The sequence below is a fragment of the Ranitomeya variabilis genome, chromosome 1 (assembly GCF_051348905.1).
Source record: "Ranitomeya variabilis isolate aRanVar5 chromosome 1, aRanVar5.hap1, whole genome shotgun sequence".
In the NCBI taxonomy this organism is placed as follows: Eukaryota; Metazoa; Chordata; class Amphibia; order Anura; family Dendrobatidae; genus Ranitomeya; species Ranitomeya variabilis.
In genome coordinates, this window is record NC_135232.1 from 660,640,340 (window position 1) to 660,663,073 (window position 22,734).

At 42.1% G+C, this 22,734-nt stretch overlaps 1 protein-coding gene across 1 annotated transcript in view; it reads left to right on the plus strand.

Annotated features, from left to right (window-relative positions):
• Positions 1-22,734, plus strand: part of GALNT16 (polypeptide N-acetylgalactosaminyltransferase 16) — a 212,154-nt gene that overhangs the window by 91,208 nt on the left and 98,212 nt on the right. The window contains exons 2-3 of the mRNA XM_077263246.1: positions 3,875-4,050; positions 9,040-9,138. Of these exons, the coding sequence (XP_077119361.1) occupies positions 3,875-4,050; positions 9,040-9,138 (275 nt within the window). The remainder of the gene's footprint in view (positions 1-3,874; positions 4,051-9,039; positions 9,139-22,734) is intronic.

The window sequence follows — 22,734 nt, forward strand, 5'->3', positions numbered from 1 at the left end:
ATCATATACCATTCTGCAGTGAGACGAGAACTAACACAGGACACCAGAAGTCAACTTTTGTCTCATTACAAAAACAGTTGCTGCTTCAGTTTTCCTCTCATGGCGGTTCAGCTTCCATCTCGCAGGCAGCCAGTTTGGGAGAAGGGAAGTACAGCAGAGCTGACAACAGTGTGAGAGGACAGCTGCAAATGTGCTTGTTGTGTTTGTAATTAGACAACATTCAACTCTGCTGTACTGTTATCATCCAGCACAGCTCTGCGGATGAGAGGACAACTGCTGCTGAAAATGTAGACAGTTAACTTCTGCTGTTCTTTGTTGGCTCTGCTGTACTGTGCTGGCTCTGCTGTACTATGTTGGCTCTGTTGTACTCTGTACTGTTTGTTCTAATCTCACTGCAGAGCTGTGTGTGATTGAGATAGAAGTGTCAGTCATTACATGTCTCACACTGATAATGCCCCCTTTCACTTAAAATAAGCTCTGAAGGCAAATTCTCAGAAAGATCTATATCTGGCCCATAGATCTTAACAGCTCATTTACATATAAGAAAATCCTGGATTTATCTGTAATAACACATTGGATCACAGATATTAAGGTATAATTTTATTCAACTTTATATGACCTGGATGCCAATAGAGACTGCTTCGGAGGGTTGACCCTACTGACAGATTTCCTTTTGAGACCTCTATGATTTGTAGAAGAGATTAATGCGGTTACAGGACTTGCATCTTCATGCAAACTACTTCTAACATGGTATATATTTTCCATATGTTAAAAGACTTTCCTTTCCGTGTTCTAGGTGTTTGTTGTAAAATATATTATTAGTCTATAAAGAATGAAGCAAGAACATCCTTACTTTATATGGAAATGTGTCCACCAACAGTAGACAGAAATAGTCTCCAGATGTTTTTATTATTATTTTTATTTTCCCTATGGCAGAAAATAATCAAAAAAGTGTTCAAACACCACGTCCAGTATGTCTTACTACAAAAAGATGCAGTTCTGAGATTCGTTTTTTGTCCAAGAATTGGCAAAAATCGTGTGATGCCCGTTCTGACAAATTAATACAGTAGAAACAAAATAACATTCATGGGCGAAGCCTCTGTAAGAAAGGAGGGAAATAAATGATACCAAAATATAACAGCCAGATGAATGGTGGCCTAAGGAGAAATGTGACATATTTGCTGGGGGCTTTCCTTGTGCATATGCCTAATGCAGCTCGTTTAGCATAAATGCACCCAAACTGACGTATGATGCGGGGATACTTTAGACACAGACATATGCCCAAGGTGAGGTACAACACCAAGTTGTTGGCAGGGGCCAACAGGGTCTGCCGACAGTCTGACATTAGAGGCAACCCGATGCCGCTGTGGAGGGAGCCGAGGTTTATGGTATAGCCTGTTGTACCCGGATACACTTGATTTTTGTTTTTGTTTTAATAACCCTTTAAACAAAAGATGAAGTTCTCCCCTTATCCATGGATAGCTCTGTAGTCCTGTCCGGAGAGAAGTGGAGGTGCTCATGTGCAGACTTCACTCCATAGATTGGCTATGTGACTGCTGAAAATATCTAACCACCTTACAAATCAGTCCCTTAGATAGTGAGTGGAGCAGAGTCTGAGCAAGGGCACCTCTGACCTAATCAGGACGGGGCTGCAGATCCCCATTCTCAGGATAGCTAGGGGTCCCAGCAATCAGAAAGCTATCCCCTATTCTATGGATAAGGGATAACTTGATTTTTTTTGGGAATAACTCCTGGCTATCTCTGCCTGTCCCGACAATCTCTGTCGCTCCCTCTGCTTCTTCCGACAATCTGTCACTCCCATCAATCTCTGCCTCTTCCTGGCAATCTGCCTGACCCTGGCAATCTCTGCCTCGCTGGTCAGTCCCTGTCCCATCCTGGCAATCTCTGCCTTATCCTGGCAATCTCTGCCTGTCCCGACAATCTGTCGCTCCTGGCAATGTCTGCCTCTTCCTGGCAATCTCTGCCTTGCTCACTGCTGCATCACTTCTCCTTGCCCTAGGCAACCCCCACATGAACTTATGCTGGCTGACAGATGTAAATCATTCAGCTGTGGCAAGAAAAACTAAATCTCTGAGCACTAAAAAATACTTGGAGGACCCCCGAGCGTGCTCGAGAAATCTCGAGTAACGAGGATATTCGCTTATCACTAAATGGCAGCCATCTCTCCAGTGCCTTTACCTGACATGCAGCCCCATATCATCAATGACTGTGGAAATTTGCATGTTCTCTTCAGGCAGTCATCTTTATAAATCTCATTGGAATGACACCAAACAAAAGTTCCAGCATCATCACCTTGCCCAATGCAGATTCGCGATTCATCACTGAATATGACTTTCACCCAGTCATCCAGTACAGGATTGCTTTTCCTTAGGCCATTGTAACCTTGTTTTTTTCTGTTTAGGTGTTAATGATGGCTTTCGTTTAGCTTTTCTATATGTAAATCCCATTTCCTTTAGGCGGTTTCTTACAGTTCGGTCACAGACGTTGACACCAGTTTCCACCCATTCGTTCCTCATTTGTTTTGTAGTGCATTTCCTGTTTTGGAGACATTTTGCTTTAAGTTATCGGTCTTGACATTTTGATGTCTTCCTTGGTCTACCAGTATGTTTGCCTTTAACAACCTTCCCATGTTATTTGTGTTTGGTCCAGATTTTAGACACAGCTGACTGTGAATAACCAACATCTTTTGCAACATGATTTACGTGATGACTTACCCTCTTTTAAGAGTTTGATAATCCTCTCCTTTGTTTCAATTGACATCTCTCATGTTGGAGCCATGATTCATGTCAGTCCACTTGGTGCAACAGCTCTCCAAGGTGTGATCACTCCTTTTTAGATGTAGACTAACGAGCAGATCTAATTTGATGCAGGTGTTAGTTTTGGTTATGAAAATTTACAGGGTGATTCCATAATTTTTTCCTCAGAATTGAGTGACTCCATAATATTTCCCCTATACTTGGTTAAAAAAAGGAACCATTACTGACTGCCACATTTTTTGTTCTTGATTTCTTTTTGTGTTTCTTAAAGCCAGAAAGTTGTCATTTGAAATGACTTTAGTTTTGAGCCATGTCTGTGATCTGCTTTTTTTCTACAAAATTAAACAACTGAATGAACATCCTCCAAGACCGGTGATTCCATAATTTTTGCCAGGGGTTGTACAAATTACAATGGTCCATTCCGATAGGCATCATTGCTGTGATGTCTGTGCCTCCTCTGTTGTCCTAATCGTCATCCTACGGCTTTGATTAATGTCCTGCCCCATCCACATAGCACAACGAAATATTGCGCCCGCGCAAGTGCACTGAGCTCTACCCTACTGAGGGCAGCATATAGGCCGTCAATGTGCAAGCTCCGTGCAAAGCATAATTCCAGCTCTTACGCTCCCGGAAGCTTTTGTTTTCTGTGATTTCTGGGGGCTTGCGATGGTACTGCGCAGGCATGAAGTTTGTTTGCGCTATGTGGATGACGCAGGATGCGTCCACGCCAATCAAAGCCAGAGGGTGGAGATTGGGAAAATGGAGGAGGCAACACAGCGATGGCAGCCATCAGACCAGACCGAAGTAATTTGCATACAGTGTGGGAAAAATACAAAAAAAATTAAATTTTTGTGGAAAATAAAGAAAAAACAAAGGAGTAGCTAAAGGTGGTGGCTTTTGTGTGGATTCTGTAAAACTGGTGACAAGCCCTTTAAATGCATATATCCCTTTAGGCCTCCGTTCTAATGTCTCAGACAGACTCCTCGTTACTTCACCTTTTTCCGTCTGCCAGAAATCTCTGAGAGCGCAGAATTGTATAGGGATTTGCAGGCTACGATGTAGTCAGAGCACGTTTCATGAGATGGGTTTTGTTCCAGGTGACGTCAGCCGTGCAGACGGAGAAGGGGAAGCTGAACGGCTTTGATGAGAAGTTGTATCTGTCCTCCAAGATTCTAAAGGCTGGAGAGGATCCTTACCGACAACATGCCTTCAACCAGCTGGAAAGCGACAAGCTGAGCAGTGACCGGCCCATTCGGGACACACGACATTACAGGTAAATGAGGGAAATAAGATGTTTTATGGGGAGAATAGAAAAGGTCATGGTAAACTATGCTGGACCCTGCGTCCCTGGCTCCGTGTCAAACATCTGTGCAGATTATATCCACGGAAATCACTAATTCAGCATGCACTTACAGAAATTCTTGAGTGGTGTCCTTTTTTTTTGAAGGAGGAAGGGTTGAAGTATGTAAGGTGGGGGAATAAAGTTTTAAAATGTTTCCATTTTCATTCATTTCCTTGGTCTTGGTCCCCTAGGCCCAGGCCTGGACTGGCCCACAGGAGAGCAGGAGAATCCTCTGGTGGGCCACTGTGCAGGAGTTGACCACCACCCTCTTATATGAGCAGCACTTGGCACAATACACTTGAATCACTGTGTACAGACATCTTATATATTTAACAATCTTCCCAGGTCGTTGTTATATAAATTTGTGACTGAGGATAATGTTCCATTTGCATGTAGCTGAGAAGTGGGGCGCTGGAGTTGGACTGGGGTGCCAACGACCCACCAGTAACTGACACTGCCTAGGTCATATACTCCTGACTGCAGCAGCACAAACAAAACTACTCTTTGTAGGGAATTGTTCAGCATGATATGTTGGCAGAGACACTGATTCCAGGGATGTGTCACTTACTATTTTGCTTACTGCAGTTTTGATAAAATCCAAGCTTTCTCTGCTGCAGATCTAATAGTTATCTGAATACTGAGCTCTGTATAGCCCTGCCCACACCACTGATTGGCAGATTTCTGCCTATGCACAGTGCACACAAAACTGTCAGTGGTGGGGGCATGGTTACACAGAGCTTAAGAATATGGAGGACTAAATAGCAGGAGGATTACAAGTCCACTAGTGAGAGTCTCCTGCTGATAAAAGTATGATTTTATAAAAACTACAGCAAGCAGCCCAGTAAGTGATACATCGCTGGAATCGGGATCTCTGCCCCTACATTATGAGGCTCTCAGATTAGATGGCAAAATCCTGGTGACAGATTCCCTTTAAGGACCTGCACATTTTGATCCTAAAAGACACAGGATTTTTTAAATTTCTTTTTCATTGTTACATTCCAGGAGCCATAATACCTTATTTTTTTCATTGATGTAGCTTTATGAGAATGTTTTTTTTCTTTTCTATTACAGAATCCGTTGCATTTTGGGGTACATATAACTTATTACCTAACTTTTATTAATGATTTATGGGGAGAAAAAGCATCAATTCTTCTGCTCTTTGATGTTTTTACGTTTTTCACTATTCATTTGCTGCACAAATAAAGTGTTATTTATTTATTTTATTTATTTATTGATGTGCGAGTTAGCAAGATTATGACAAAATCAAATCGATATAAATATATGCTTAATCTCTTTTTTACAATAAATATACCGAAAAAATATAATCTTTTGTGACAGCATCAAAAGTTAGAAGTTTTACAATTTTTCACCAAAGGAGCTTTATGAGGCTTAATTTTTGAATAACAAAATTAAGTTTTCAGGGGGACCATTTACTGGTACTGGTACATAAGATTGATAATTTATTATTACACTTTTTGACAGGTGGAATGTACAAAAACAGCAATTCTGTACTTTTTTTTTACCCTAATATATTCTTGTGTGTCATATTCTGGTTTTATACCCTTCTTTCCCCTTTTTGTGTACAAGAGGGCTTGAGTTTTCATGTGACAAGTTGTAGTATTGATTGGTACCACTTAGAATACGTACAATTTTTTTGATAATTTTTTATTGAATTTTTTTATGAGATGGGATGAACAAAAACTGCAATTCTGTTTTTTTTATAGTTTTTTTTGCCACATTTATCAAAAGGGAGAGCTGTTAACGTCATTACAGACACAGCAAAATGAAATATGTGACTTTTTTTCTGGCAAAACTTTGATTTTGGGGAGGGCGTTCTTCATATTTATATATTTATACTTAAAAAATTTTTTAATAATATTTATTAGTCTGTTTTGGGGACATGAATATGTGACCTTATGGTTGCATAGGTAATACCTCATCGTTTCAATCAGTCCCCGGCTCTGGAGGACTCTGATAGACGGTAGTGTATGGCAGTCCACGGATAGTCTTCCAATTGCAAAAGCAAACCATTGTCACCATGTGATCGCTCAGCAGAGATGCTGACATGGCCTTCTCTATCCCTGTTAAATGCCTCATGGCTTCTTAGCAGCTGATCTCACCTGCACAGATGCTGTATTGTGCCATCTACATAACAGATATAACCAATATCATGACAGATATATCACTTATTGGGCTGCTTGCTGTAGTTTACATAAAATCACTGTTTTATCAGCAGGAGATTATCACTACAGGACTAGTACCCTGCTGCCAGGTAGTCAAACTACACCCCCACCACTGATTAGCAGCTTTCTGTGTACACTATACATGAGCAGAAAGCAGATGTCTCTGCCTGCAATCCTATGATCAGTGTGATGCCGCGATCACTAACGGGTTGGGGAATACTCGCTTGGCAACAGGATAATCGTAGACAGGCATGGTTTTTCACATATACAGTCTATTTTGGTTTATTCAAGCATCATAAACCGCTGTAGGCCATGTTACCCATCACAGGCCTCACATAGACCTTAGCACTTCATAGTATATGGCGTTGACACGCAGTCACTAAACACGCCGGACCTCTTTGTCCAGTTACCGTGGCTGACTGCACGCCGAATAGTTCATTAATGTCAATGGAACACAACAGACACAACACATGACATTAGGCTGCAGACTCTAAACATGCTGGACCTTACTCTGTCCAGTTACCATGGGTATCCACACAGTTCATTAACTGACTCCCTGTCAGTGTGCACAGGTCCCCATACTCTGAGTTACCTTCCAGGAGGTCCTGCTCCACAATCTGACTCCTGTCAGTACTCTCTCTCCTAGGGAAGCTGTCGAACTGGGATCACCGTCCTGGACAATGCCCTGCTCACCGGGCCACCTGACAGTCCAGATCCTCAGACGGACGGTAGCTCCAACAATGCAGTGCTGTCACAGACTCTGCATACATGGCCTCTCCATGCACTATTTAGGAAGTCCTACTCCGAGGATCTTCCAACACATAGGTCTTGAGGACGAAAGCCTCACCATGTGCTCTTCAGTAAGTCCGTCCCCACCTGGGATCTTCCAACACATAGACCTTTCAGGACCTTACACACTCTCCATGTGACCACATTATATACTTCTAACCACTCCTATAGGTGGGAGGTGTGTGTGGTTAGTCAGACCCGCCCAGCTCTCTGACTAACCCTGTAAGCCTCCCTGTAAAGCTACACAAACACAACTCTTAGGCTACTTTCACACTGGCGTTAACTGCAATACGTCGCAATGGGACGTTTTGCCGAAAAAACGCATCCTGCAAAAGTTCTTGCAGGGTGCGTTTTTTCTGCATTGACTAACATTAGCGACGCATTTGCGACGCAATGACACACGTCGCAACCGTCGTGCGACGGTTGCGCCGTGCTGTGGCGGACCGTCAGGAGCAAAAAACGTTACATGTAACGTTTTTTGCTCCCGACGGTCCGCTGTTTCCGCCCCCACCTCCCCGCACTTCCCCGCACCTCACAATGAGGCGGCGGATGCGCTGGAAAAATGCATCCGCTGCACCCGTTGTGCGGCGGAGACAACGCTAGCGTCGGGAACCTCGGCCCGACGCACCGCGACGGGCCGAGCCCGACGCTAGTGTGAAAGTAGCCTTATGGATCTACAAGTCTCAAAGCAACAATACTGGCTAACAGCACAGACTCCCTCTGCGACACACACCGGCCATTTACAATCATGCCGGACCCTGTTTCACAAACCCAGTTATGCATCCATGCGTATCCTGAGGGGCCCACACAGCGCTCCTGGCTGCAGCATGGGTCACTTCATCACACCGAACTAAAATGCATTTTACTGAACTTGCCAGTGGTGAGTGCCACTTCTCTTGCCTTCCTCTGAATTTTCATGATCATTTACATGTATCAAACTGAGCACCTCAAGATCTGGCTATTATCAAGATATATTTTGTTTGATCCTATTTTTCCTTGTGCCTGGGTGTGGTGGTATTTCCAGCATCTTTTCCTTTAGTCTTCAAGCAGAGATTTCACATAATGCTCTCCAAAAGAAATAAATGTGAATATCTGTGCAATAGAGGGTCTCAGCGGAAAAAGGAAAAAAGCTGCAAAATCGGAGGAGCGCAGGGATTTTTATAAGGTATTTAACTCCGTTTTTTTTTTTAGCCAGTGACAGGTCCTTTTTAAGGAGCAGCAGCAGTAAGCTAGTGTGATAGAGAAGCTGCGCATTCCTTTCGTTGTCATGGAAGCTGTAGACTGATCCTCAATTTATAGTTTGTTTGTTTTTTTATAGCACAGAGTTGCTTTATTAATTCTCCAACATATAGTGCTGAAGTTAAGCAGCAGAGAACTTTTTTCACTCCATAGAAGTGTAGTCTTTATTTAGGACTTCATAAAAGAACTGCACTACTGTAATATAGAAGCTCATCCTGATCCTGCCGCGGGTCCAATGACCCAATATAAGGGTATTAGATGGATCTTTGATGGTGTAAGTGCTGATTATTACACTTACAGCTAGGCCTGGACTTGTGTCTGTATTATGGGTCCAGAAATGCTCTTTTATTACACTCTTCTGAATCCGACCTCAGTCTGTATTGATGCACAGAATTTTTGCAAACACTATGTATGAAGATTGTCGCAGAGGTGCTCATTTTGCCCTGTCGGAATACGTGCGCTGAGAAATATTACAGGATGTGTATAACCGAGTGTCTTTGGCGTGCTCGAAAAATATGTTTGAGTCCCCGCGGCTGCATGTCTCGCGGCTGTTCAACAGCCACAACACATGCAGGGATTTCATGCATGTTAGACACTCGGTTAGTACCCGAGCATGCTCAGATAACACCTTATGCCTGCACGTTTGCTCATTACTGCTTGATATTCAAGATCAGACTGTTATAACAGACCCTCGCTCCTTTCTTCCCAGATGCACCTCTGTCCATTATGACACCGACCTCCCCTCCACCAGTGTCATCATTACTTTCCATAATGAAGCGCGGTCTACTCTGCTGCGAACTATTAAAAGGTCGGTACCGGTCCTGGTTGCTGTACGTCTTTTTATTTTACCCTGTGATGGATGATGGGCTTCTCTTACACGGCTAATGTCTCAGTAATGACTGCCTCATTGTGCAATGTATAAAAGGTGGTGATTGGGTGTCATTATATCATCCGTGTTTCCTGGTAATCATGGTGAAGGCCCATTGTGTCTTGTGTGGGCAGTGAATACAGGCATGTTCTGCTATAACTATATATTCAGTGATCTGCTGATAGTGGTGGGATATTGGTGAGGTGGGGGTGCATCTACATTGGGTTGGTGTCCATTGAATTTATTGTACAGAGAGACTTAACACTCAAATATCCGCTTTATGTGGCCGGATAGAGCAAAATATGTGCGGTCATTTGTAGGAGGTAACTCTCTTTAATATAGTTTTATACTTTTTATAAACTTTCAGTGAATGCTATAGATAACACACCACTTTGTAGAATATTTTGGTCATTAGGATACAATTACCACTTACGCTCATTACCCATCCATAGAAAATGCATGTCCAAGTAAACTTAAAGGCGCATTCCCATCTCCAAGATCCTATCCCAATATGTAGTGGGTGTAATAATAATAATACTAGCACATACCTTCAATTAGAAAAGTAGTATAGTTCTTCTAATTAGCTATGTGGCTTTCTCCCACATTCAGGGCATTGCAGTAGCTTAGATATGCATGGTTATGAATAACTAACTAATTAACTGTTACTATTAACCATGGATACCAGAGCTTTTGCAATGCCATGCACATGGGGTAAGCGACATAGCTAATCAGAAGAACTATACTATATTTCTAATTGTTGGCATTTGCTGATAGTATTATTATTACACCAACCACATATTGTGATACAATCTTGGAGATAGGAATAGCCCTATTAATAAATAAATTAAAGTGGTTTTCTGCTTTGGATTATTTAGCTTTGTTAGAATGGTTACCAGGCCATAAATTCAACATACTGTAAATTGTGAGTGATTCTGGAGGCCACTAAAGATTAAATGAAGCATTGCAGTCATGTTATGTGGTGACATCCCATCTACAACATATGATTATTGCAGCCAGTGATGGCCGGGTGGATGACACGAGTCCTCTGAGCCCAGTGCATCAGTCATGTGCTGTAAATGGAAAGTCACCCCTGCAGCCCTATAAGCAAAGAATGACCTGGAGCAGCGGAGAGGCGGTGCCCGAGGATCTTTTATGGGTAAATAGTGCTTTATTCTGTTGTTTCAAACCATTACCAGCGTCGATGTCTACATTTAATATTTCTCAGATGATGCCCTTTAATTGCAGAGCGCACCCTGGAACGTTGGAAATGTGACAGCTACAGTATAAATGAGCTGAAATCTCTCTAAAATGTTTGACTTGGAATTAAGTTTACATTCCTTTCCTGTAGATTAGCTCATGTCTGCATTGCAAAAAAATGCCAATTCTATCTCCACCTTATTGGCTTTAAGATAAGGAAGCGCTTGTGTGCCAGACGTCTTAACAGTGTAGCCCTTGTTGCACCAATATGGCACATTTAGTGTAAAGCCCAATAACCTCAACAGTCTACATTCCAATGAAAGCTCATTTGTCCTATGCTGCACTTTACCTTACATAAATAAACCATTACCAGTATTTACAGGTCGTTCCCATTTTCACATCTGAGCATTCAGCCAAGTGCCGGCTATTGTTCTACATCCATTCACTGTTACCATTACTCCTTAATTGGAGGAAACTATCAACTTCAATGATAACTGCCCTATTGTCCTTATGCCAAACTTTGGCTTCTCACGTGCACCACTCTCAGTTCTTCAAAGCTTGTATACACTCATGGCCGAAAGTGTTGGCACCCTTGTTATTGTTCCAGAAAATGAATATTTCTCCCAGAAAATTATTGCAGTTACACATGTTTGGTTATACACTTGTTTATTTCATTTGTGTGTATTTGAAACAACACAAAAATACGGAGTAATGGGCAGGACAGCGTTCCAAAATTGTGGATAAACAACTTTGTTTCAAGCATGGATTTCATAGAATCATAGAATGTTAGATTAGAAGGGACCTCAAGGGTAATCGTGTCCAACCCCCTGCTCAATGCAGGATTCTAAACCATCTCAGACAGATGTCTGTTCAGCCTCTGTTGAAGACTTTCATTGAAGGAGAACTCACCACCTCTCGTGGCAGCCTGTTCTACTCATTGATCACCCTCACTGTCAAAAAGTTTTTCCTAATATCTAATCTGTATCTTCTCCCTTTTCGTTTCATTCCATTGCTTCTCATGTTTCCATTGTGAGATTGCACTCACTAACGGGTAGGGGATTTCTCGCTTGGCACGGGATTCAAGCACACGGGCACGAATTTTGAACACAAAAACAGTCCATACGGTTTATTTTATACAGCATAAACCACATCGTAAGCCAAGTTGCATATCACTGACTTACATGTAGTCCATTCTTTAACACAGCAAGATATGGTTTAACTCATTATCTTCACATTAACAGGTTGCAGCAACTAATCACGCTGGTCCTCCTCTGACCAGTTGCCATGGGTTACCAGACAGTTTATATAACATAAGAAGCACCAACAATCAATGGTACCTTATGGGAGCTCCTGCTCCACCTGCTGACTCCTTGTCAGTCCTCTCTCCTGGGAAACTGCCTCACGGGGATCACCAACTTGCCTGGCAGGCACACGTCAGTTAGTCCAGAGCCACCGAAGGACGGTAGCTTCCCCAACACCGATCGTCCAGGTCCACAGTCTCAGAACCACGATCACACTGTGCTCTTCAGGATGTCCATCCCACCTGGGACCGTCCAACACAGAGGCATGTGGCCTGTCCAGGTGCTGTTCAGGACATTAGTCCAACACCCCAGGCAACCAGGTCCAAAGCCCTACCATGTGCTCTTCAGGAAGCCTATTCCCAGGTCTTCCAGCACAGGCTCTCCAGGACCTTCCAGCATATGGACCATTCAGGTCCACTCACTCAGAACACATGTGACCCACACCCTGGTCACATTATCTAGGTGTAACCACTCCCCTGGGTGGGAGTGTGGGTATGTGGCTAGTTTGTCCCTCCCATCTCACATAACTAGCCCTGCCAACCTCCCATTATAAACATACAAAATACTTCTGGGACCTATAGTCCCACAACACCACATCGCTTCAGGCTGGCAGCGCAGAGTCTCCTCCTCTGCGACACACATATCGGCCATTCACCACAACGCCGGACTTTGTCATATAATCAAATCCATGCATGCAACTGCCATACACTCTCACAGCCTCAATACACCTCCGTGTGTATACTGGGGAGACCATGCAGCACCCCCTACCTGTTACAGGGGTCACTGCATCACACCATGTACAAATAAGAATAATGATGATCCCTCTACACTGTGACATCCCTTCAGATATTTGTAGACAGCTATTAAGTCACCTCTTAACCTTCATTTTTGTAAACTAAACATTCCCAGATCCTTTAACCGTTTCTCATAGGATATACTTTGCAGTCTGCACACCATCCTGGTAGATCTTCTCTGAACTTGCTCCAGTTTGTTAATGTATTTTTAAAAACGGGGTGCCCAGAACTGGACACAGTATTCCAGATGAGGCCTGACCAAGGAGGAGTACAGGGTGATAGCTATGAATCCACCTAACCGTAGCCTTGTCAATCTCATACTTGGTCATTTTCTCAATAAGGATACTATGAGATACTTTATCAAATGCTGTACTGAAGTCAAGATATACTATATCTACCACATTTTTCTGATCCACCCAGTCAGTCCTTCACTTCTGCTTTCAAACATGCCATAATGTGTGGATGGAGAATCCTGGAAGGAGCTTCCATTTGAATAGAAGAAAATTGTAAGAGTTCTAATTCTAAGAGAAATCAACAGAATGTCGTCATGAATGAAAAAAAGTATTTTTATTTATTTAATATATATATTACAAAAAGTAATAAAAGTTTTTTTTAGTTGGAGCAGTATTGGGAAAATACCAAGACTACCGACCATAAATATGGCAAACACAATGCGTTTCGGGTAATATAGCCTTAATTAGGTGTCTGAGTATATATGCCTTCTGGAGAGTACTTGTATCTTTTTCTGTTCACATAGGTGGAGTTTCCCAAAGGAAAAAAACAATCATTTCAAAGTCTCCCACATGTGTCTAGGGTCAGGCTGATTTATGAATGCATGTTAAAACCCTATATTTAGTTTTTCTGGTTTGAGAGGTACAAAACAGAAAACAGAATCCTTGTCATATGTCACATTCAATCACATTGAAAAGAGACTCCCATAAATATCAAGAAATGTGAACTTTATCTTCATCTTATCACTAACTTCTGGTACCTTCCCTTCTGATTTCAAACATGCAATCAATCACACCTATCTAGTGTTGAGCGATACCGTCCGATACTTAAAAGTATCGGTATCGGAAAGTATCGGCCGATACCGGCAAAGTATCTAGAATTCTAGAATTAGGCATTCAGGACCTGAAAATTACGTCACGGCTTGTTGTGATTGGTCGCGTCGCGGTCACATGGGCGGCACGCGACCAATCAGAAGCCGTGACGTCACGGAAGGCAGTAAACGCGAGCATTTTAAGCAAAGAAGGCTGCCGGTTCCCTCGGTAAGGTGCAGGCTGCGTCGGAGAGGTGAGTATATCCCTATTTTTAATTTTAATTCTTTCTTTTACACATTGATATTAATCCCGATACCGATTCCCGATATCACAAAAGTATCGGATCTCGGTATCGGAATTCCGATACCCGCAAGTATCGGCCGATACCCGATACTTGCGGTATCGGAATGCTCAACACTACACCTATCCTCAAAAAAGCCATCCATTGACCTGACCATCATGTCCAGCTTTCACGCCATATCGCTGCTCCCATTCGCTTCCGAACTCTTTGAGCAGCATGTTCACTCTGAACTTTCCTCCCACTTCTCATCTAACTCGCTCTTTGACAACTTACAATCTGACTTCCATCCCCACCATTCCACTGAAACTGTCCTTGCCAAAATTACTAACGACTTACTTGCAACCAAAGCTAACAATGCTCTATACTCCTACTTCTAGACCAGTCCTCTGCCTTCGACACAGTTGACCACGGCCTCCTACTATAGATTCTCTCTTCCTTTGGCGTCAAAGACCTTGCCCTCTTCTGGATCTCCTCATACCTTTCTAACCACATATTCAGCGTCTCCCACTCCCACACTACCTCCTCATCCCACCCACTCTCTGTTGGAGTCCCTCAAGGCTCTGTTCTAGGACCCCTAATCTTCTCAATCTATACACTTGGCCTGGGACAACTCATGAAGTCCTATGGCTTCCAGTACCAGCTATACACTAATGAGACTCAGAACTCTGTCTGGCCCAGACGTCACCTCTCTGCTGTCCGGAATCCCTGGGTATCTATCAGCCATATCCTCCTTCTTCTCCTCTCTCTTCCTTAAGCTCAATGTGGACAAATCTGAACTCATTATCTTTCCTCCATTTCACGTACCTTCACTACCTGATCTATCTATCACAATAAATGACATCATGCTTTCTCCAGTACCCGAAATCCACGGCCTCGAAGTAAGCCTTGACTCTGACCTGTCCTTCAAACCGCACATCCAAGCTCACGCCACCTCCAGCTCAAAAATATTTACAGAATCTGTCCTTTCCTCAACCCTCATTCTACTAAAATGCTTGTACATTCCCTCATAATCTCCTGCCTCGACTACTGCAGCATCCTCCTCTGTGGCTTCCCTGATAACACTCTCACACCTTTCCAGTCCAAGCTTAACTCTGATGCCCATGTGGCGCCCCAGGGTCCTGGTCATCACAGTGACACTGCTTTCCTCACAGGGAGAGTGATGTTACGCTTGGAAGCGATGAAGGATATCTTTTATCAGGTAATCACCATACACACAACATGTTCACACTCCAGGTCACAAGGGGGAGCTTTTGATCCTATTCATAGGTGACTCCCCTATATATATTGTGGTTTGGAGGGAAAGTTAGTAGAGTTTCAGTCAGATAGTGCCAGGAAGCAGACTGGAGCAGTCTGAGGCAGGAAGAACGTATGAGGAGCTTTTGCAGCCACGAGAAAGTCAGATGGTTACCCCTAGCCTAAGGGACGCACAATTAACACACTGTGTGAACTGAAAGAAATTTCATAAAGCTATTGCATCCAAATTGGATATGTAGAAACACCTGTTCTACGCTAACTGCATACAATCATATAGGAAACAGCGTATTTTGAACAATCACTATAACAATCTTTATTGATATTTAAAACATACATATAAAATTAAAAAGGTAGCCACAGATGCTAGCAGTTGAGCCAAACAAATATATAGTGGCACCACCACAGAGCTGGTAGTATTAAGAGTATAATAATGTAAAAATACTCATACCTCAGTGTTCCCCTATCGCTATAACAATTCTAAAGAGAGGCAAAAAAGGCACTATAGATTTATACAATCAGTTTAGAGTCTATTAAACCGTATTCACCGCACTCTCTATATGCTTTTTATTCAAAATTTGGTATAAATTTATTATACATAATTTGGGAGCGTAACAGAATATTACAGCATTATGCAGGTACTGAGTATGTCACCACAGAACAGACAGACCAACAGTTGAGGGGTTTAATAACAGGAATAAGGTTCTCCTCGCAGGAAGGAAGCAATGGAAAATAACTAGCAATAAAACAGTGCAAACATATGGGAGTCAAACAATGTAACAGAAGTAAGCAAGATTTCTTGAGAAAAGAACACTTATCAGTCTGATGAGGACTTGCTTGAAAGGTCGTCTTCTCCAACGTAGGCACCGAGAAACAGCGGCCCTTGTCATCCCTCTGTTGTCCGTGGGCTGAGTAGTCTCTAGGAGCCCGCTGCCTGGGGTTTCGGGAGTTAATGTGATATGCACGGGCTCTGAGTCTTTAGCTTTTACAGCACAGCCAGGAATCAGGGGCTCTGCACTGTTAAGTCTCTCAGCAGGAATCACAGTCTCTGTACTGATACCGCGGGAACCAGGGGGTCGCAGTCTCTGCACGGGCCAATGTCTCTACACGGGTCTCAAAGCGCCCCTCTCCAGTCACAGCAGAGTCTGCTTTCATGTACTCACAAGATGCAGTCTTTCCGGACAATCTCGCTGTATTTGTCCTCTGACCGGGAGCTCTCTCTCTCCCGGAGCGCAGCTGTGCCCTGCTCTGACCGCTGCTCACGCTGCTCTGTCCCCTGCACGCATGCCTTTCCTGCTCTCTGCCCAGCTTCCTTCCTGTCCCAGTCTCTAAGTCTGCCTCCTGGGGAACCTGCAGCACAGCTCAATGGTTCCAGGCACAGAGCCGAGAAAGTAACCGCCCCCAGACTCTTCTTGTGTTTCACCTCCTTATACGATCTTTATACGTTTCAGCTCAACCAGAGCCTTTGTCATGTAATCGCTAGTGTAATCTAAATGTCCGCCTGCGGATGTTCCTGTCCAATAATGTGGACCTGCAGTGTTTGCTGTGGAAAGCGGCGTTCCGTGCCTCGCTAAAGACACACCGGTCTTTAGCGAGGCGCGGGAGCGGCCGCTTTCCACAGCAAACACTGCAGGTCCACGTTATTGGACAGGAACAGCCACAGGCTGACATTTAGATTACAATAGCGATTACATGACAAAGGCTCTGGTTGAGCCGAAATGTTGTATAAAGATCGCATATGCTGTAATATTCTGTTACGCTCCCAGATTATGTATAATAAATTTATACCAAATTTTGCATAACAAGCATATAGAGAGTGCGGTAAATTTTGGCTTTTACTGTTATTTGGGGCCATTGGTCCATTACACCAGCTCCTCGCCCTATTAATGCTGAGTGCACACCAAAGACCTTTTCCTTATCAAATCATATTGGCGTGCCCATATTGCAAAAACTTAGAAATACAGATCGATGGCGACATATTGAACACTGGACAAGGAGTAGAACAATAACAATAGAGAGTGCAAACTTACCAATGCCCTAGTGATGGTGCCACTGCCCCTACACGCGTTTCGGCATCGTGCCTTCGTCAGATTGTTATAGTGATTGTTCAAAATACGCTGTTTCCTATATGATTGTAGCCACGAGAAAGTGCTGCAGCTCCTGGACAGAGATACAGAAGGAAAGGACATCGTTCAGTTAGCATGAAGGATAGCGAAGCACAGGAGAGTGACATCAGGGGAGACCAGCTGCGAACAAGCTGCCTCTCTCTGAAGCCAGATAACCGGTAGCCAGAACACCGAGGTTGTAGGAGACTCTACGACTTACAGCAGAGACTGGCAGGACAGCTGAACTGCAAGTTACCTGTCCGCCACACACACCTGAAGACACAGTAACACATAGAGCCCGGGATGTGATAGAGTCCCTGTAAAAAGGCTCGAGTTACCTGTCATACAGGTATTGTCCTATCCTATATGGGGGGCAGAGAGAAGAACTGTGAGGACCTTATCTGAAGCTACAGGCAGTAAGGGACTACAACACCACCGCGCTAGAGGAAGGCTTTTATCTCCACCTGGTAAAGGGGACTCTGGATTCGCTTCCAAGCCGGCTGGACCCTGCCTGTACCTGTGATCTGGTACCCTGGACTGTGGCTGCCTGAAGTCTTCAGTAAACCAGGTAAAGAGACTGCAAACCTGTGTCCTCTTTCTTTACTGCACCATTCACCATCTTCCATCTACACACCGGGAGCCCTGGGGATATACTTTACCTGTGTGAAGTTATACCATCTACTGTAGCTGCTATAACATCACCCAGAGGACCCCTTAAAGCAGCGTCGGTCCCCACTGACCAAATACCACAGGTGGCATCACGAACATAAACTTTATTCAATTTCCCCTTTTACATGGGCGCCCAGGGCCACGGACCAGGTCACCACCGTGACATCCCCCTGTGAACACTGGACAAGTTATCGGGTACCCCAGGCCCTGGTGGGCGACTAACCCAACTACAGGTGCTTTTCACAAAATTAGAATATCATCAAAAAGTTAATTTATTTCAGTTCTCCAATACAAAAAGTGAAACTCCTATATTATATCGAGCGATTACAGAGTGATCTATTTCAAGTGTTTATTTCTGTTAATGTTGATGATTATGGCTTACAGCCAATAAAAAACTAAAATTCATTATCTCGGTAAATTAGAAGAACAAAAAACACCTGCAAAAGCTTCATAAGCATTTAAAAAAGTTCCTTAGTCTGTTTCAGTAGGCTCCACAATCACGGGGAAGACTACTGACTTGACAGATGTCCAGAAGGCAGTCATTCACAATAAGAATAATGGCGGGTGCACCACTAGAATATAAGCAAGTATATAATGAGGAAACAGGGTGCTACATAAGGCATGGAAACAGCAAATATAACAAAAAAAAGAAAAAGAGCCAAAAAGAGCGTGCACACCTGCTACAAAATATATAGCAAATTGTAGAATAAATTTTATTACAAGCAAAAACACCATACAAATCTAAAATCGATTAAAAAACTGTAACAAAGTACACAACACCCCAATATAACAGCCTATGCAGGAAATGCGAAATCTGCAAAAAACACGCTAAATGTACTGTACTAATAAACACCTCGTTCACAAGAAATACAATATGAGGTATACAAACATGAATGTTTATAACAGAAATGCACGGACAAAACCCTCTAAAGAACACACACACACTATAGGCGTCCCTATATGTGTCCTAAATGACAACAAATGTGAAGGGCATGTAGCGTGTATACATATACAGTATGCTGGTGGCCCTGAAAGGGTGAAAGGAATATTGCAAATGAGTAAAATCTCACAAAGTACGAGCCTGCAGATGAACCCTGGGAACCACAGAGAGTAAAGAGAAGCTCAAATAAATCAGGCAATGAATACAACCTGGAGCCCGGTCATGTATCTGGCAAAAAAAAAATTGTGGACCACAGAGAGAGCAGGAAACACTGTGCAATGCTGGAAACTGAAGGCAGCAAGGAAGATGGTCAACAAAACACCCAGATGTTTTAGGGCCAAAGTATGGGGTGTGGGAAGATCCCACGCGTATCGCTGCTAAAAAGCAGCTTCGTCAGGGAAAGTCATTCAGGGCCACCAGCATACTGTATACACGCTACATGCCCTTCACATTTGTTGTCATTTAGGACACATATAGGGACGCCTATAGTGTGTGTGTGTTCTTTAGAGGGCTTTGTCCGTGCATTTCTGTTATAAACATTCATGTTGGTATACCTCATATTGTATTTCTTGTGAACGAGGTGTTTATTAGTACAGTACATTTAGCGTGTTTTTTGCAGATTTCGCATTTCCTGCATAGGCTGTTATATTGGGGTGTTGTGTACTTTGTTACAGTTTTTTAATCGATTTTATATTTGTATGGTGTCTTTGCTTGTAATAAAATTTACTCTACAATTTGCTATATATTTTGTAGCAGGTGTGCACGCTCTTTTTGTCTCTTTTTCTTTTTTTTGTTACAGAAGGCAGTCATTGACACACTCCACAAGGAGGGTAAGCCACAAAAGGTCATTGCTAAAGAAGTTGGCTGTTCACAGAGTGCTGCATCCAAGCATATTAATGGAAAGTTGATTGGAAGGAAAAAGTGTGGTAGGAAAAGGTGCACAAGCAAGCGGGATAACCACAGCCTTGAAGGAATTGTTAAGAAAATGCTATTCAAAAATTTTGAGGAAATTCACAAGGAGTGGACTGCTGCTGGAGTCATTGCTTCAAGAGCCACCACACACAGACGTATCCAGGACATGGGCTACAAGTGTCACATTTCTTGTGTCAAGCCACTCATGACAAATAGACAACGCCAGTAGCGTCTTACCTGGGCTAAGGAGAAAAAGAACTGGACTGTTGCTCAGTGGTCCAAGGTGTTGTTTTCAGTTGAAAGTAAATTTTGCATTTCATTTGGAAATCAAGGTCCCAGAGGCTGGAGGAAGAGTGGAGAGGCCACAATCCAAGCTGCTTGAGGTCTAGTATGAAGTTTCTACAATCAGTGATGGTTTGGGGAGCCATGTCATCTACTGGTGTAGGTCCACTGTGTTTTTCAAGACCAAAGTCAGCTCAGCCGTCTACCAGGAAATTTTAGAGCACTTCATGCTTCACTCTGCCGACAAGATTTTTGTAGATGGAAATTGGACTTGGCACCTGTCCACACTGCCAAAAGTACCAATACTTGGTTTAAAAACACCAGTATCACTGTGCTTGATTGGCCAGCAAACTCGCCTGACCTTAACACAATAGAGAATCTATGGGTTGTCAAGAAGAAGATGAAAGACACCAGACCCAACAATGCAGACAAGCTGAAGGCTGCTATCAAAACAACCTGAGCTTCCATAACACCTCAGCAGTGGCACAGGCTGATCGCCTCCATGCAATACCACATTGATGCAGTAATTGATGCAAACCAACCAAGTATTGAGTGCATTTACTGAACATACCGTACATACATTCAGTAGGCCAATATTTTGGATTTTAAAATCATTTTCCAAGCTGGTGTTATAAAGTATTCCAAATTACTGAGATAACGACTTTTGGGTTTTCATTGGCTGTAAGCCATAATCATCAACATTAACAGAAATAAACATTTCAAATAGATCACTCTGTTTGTAATGACACTATATAATATGAGTTTCACTTTTTGTGTTGAACTGAAATAAATTAACTTTTTGATGATATTCTAGTTTTCTGAGAAGCACCTGTAGTTCATATCTCTACTCGCTACTCCTCTGCTTCTCCCCTTTGTAAATACCTTTATTGGCTCCCAATTCCCCAACGTATCCAGTTCAAACTACTAACTAAAGGAGACCTACAAAGCCATTCTTAATCTGTCTCTTCCGTACATCTCTGAACTAATCTCTTCCTTCATATAATAAAGACCTCCTTCTTTCCTCCACACTTATTTGTTCCTCACCCAACCACCTCCAAGACTTCTCCCAAATATCTCCATCTTCTGGAATTCTGTGCTCTGACACGTCCGATTATCCATCATATCCGGATCCATCAGACAGACAACCCATCTCTTCAAGAAAATGTATAGCCTGCAATGACCACACTGCCACCTTAACACCACTGGAGCTACTGCAACCCCCAACCTACTGTCTTGTTCCCCATCATCCTTTAGAATGGAAGCCTGCAAAGTCAGGGTCTATACCAGTCTATCATTGTTAGTTTGTTTACTGTTAGTTATGTCTGTAGTTTGTATGTTACCCCTTCTCATGTACAGAACCATGGAATCAATGGTGCTATATAAATAAAAAATAATAGAAAACATGCGATGCTCGTTCAAACTCACCTGTGGCAAGTAACAGGTGTGGGCAATATCAAAATCACACTAGAACCCATATAAAAAGGGGAGAAGTTGACTCAATATATGAGTCCAAGATGGAGCTTTATAGTAAAGCACATCATTCTACTGATTACCCAAAACGGAATGAGGCCAACAAAAAAAGTAAGACCGTACCTACAGTCAAGCATGTGCAAGCATTTCCCATGCATCTAATGTATTAATTGAAACAACTTTGCAAATGCCATTGATTAAAAATATTTTATAATTTTTACATCTATGCGGATCAATCTGCCTTAATGGTTACAAACTATAATCAGACCCCTAGCTGTTAAAAAATAAATAAATAAAAATTCAGATGGAAGGAAGTCACATAAGATGGCAGCATCAACCTTTATTCTGTTTCCATAGGGACACATAGAACTGGATATGAGCTGCAGTCAGAAAATAGCAATGCATTTTGAATCCAGACTACTGGCAAAATTGTTTTTATTCACATTTGTTTATTTGAGATTTGAGAACAAAATATGGCAGCAAAAGTGCACTTTTTTCTTTTTTGTTTGTTTTTCTGCAGGACATGTTGCAGTTTTGAATAATTTTACCATATAATGTTCTGAGAAAAAAAAATGGGGGTCTCGTTATTACGATGTTTAATTTTGGAATAAAAATGACTTGTTAACTTTGTGCAACAAGTCAGTATGGCTGTGAGAGCAAATTTATATAGGACTTTTTTTAAACTGCTGGTTGTTTAAAAAATAAAAAATCATGCAAGAAAACCTATTTTGTTTTAGCCCTTATATTGTTGTATGAAACTGCATTCTCAAAGAAATGAAGTACAAAATAACAATACAAACAAAAACCCCTACAAAATCTGCCATTTCAATTGCAGGGATAAATATTTACCGTAATCTATTAGTATTTTATATTTTAGTTTGCACAATGATGCACACAGGAATAGCTATTGTAAAAAAATAAATATTTTTTTATATACTGTATGTATGTACGTATGTATGTGTATATATATATATATATATATATATATATATATATATATATATATATATATATATATATATATATATATATATATATATATATATATATATATATATATATATATATCTCCATTAAGGTTTGGGAAGGGATAACTTTTATATTTGGTATTATTTTAAAAAATATATATTTGTAATATTTTTTGCATTTCTAATTAGTCTCTTTAGGGAACATGTACCTGTGATTACTTGATAGTCTGTCGCCTAAAATTACTTTAGTATGTTGTACGATTGATAATAATAATAATTTGCAGCACTTTACAGTTAAGCGCG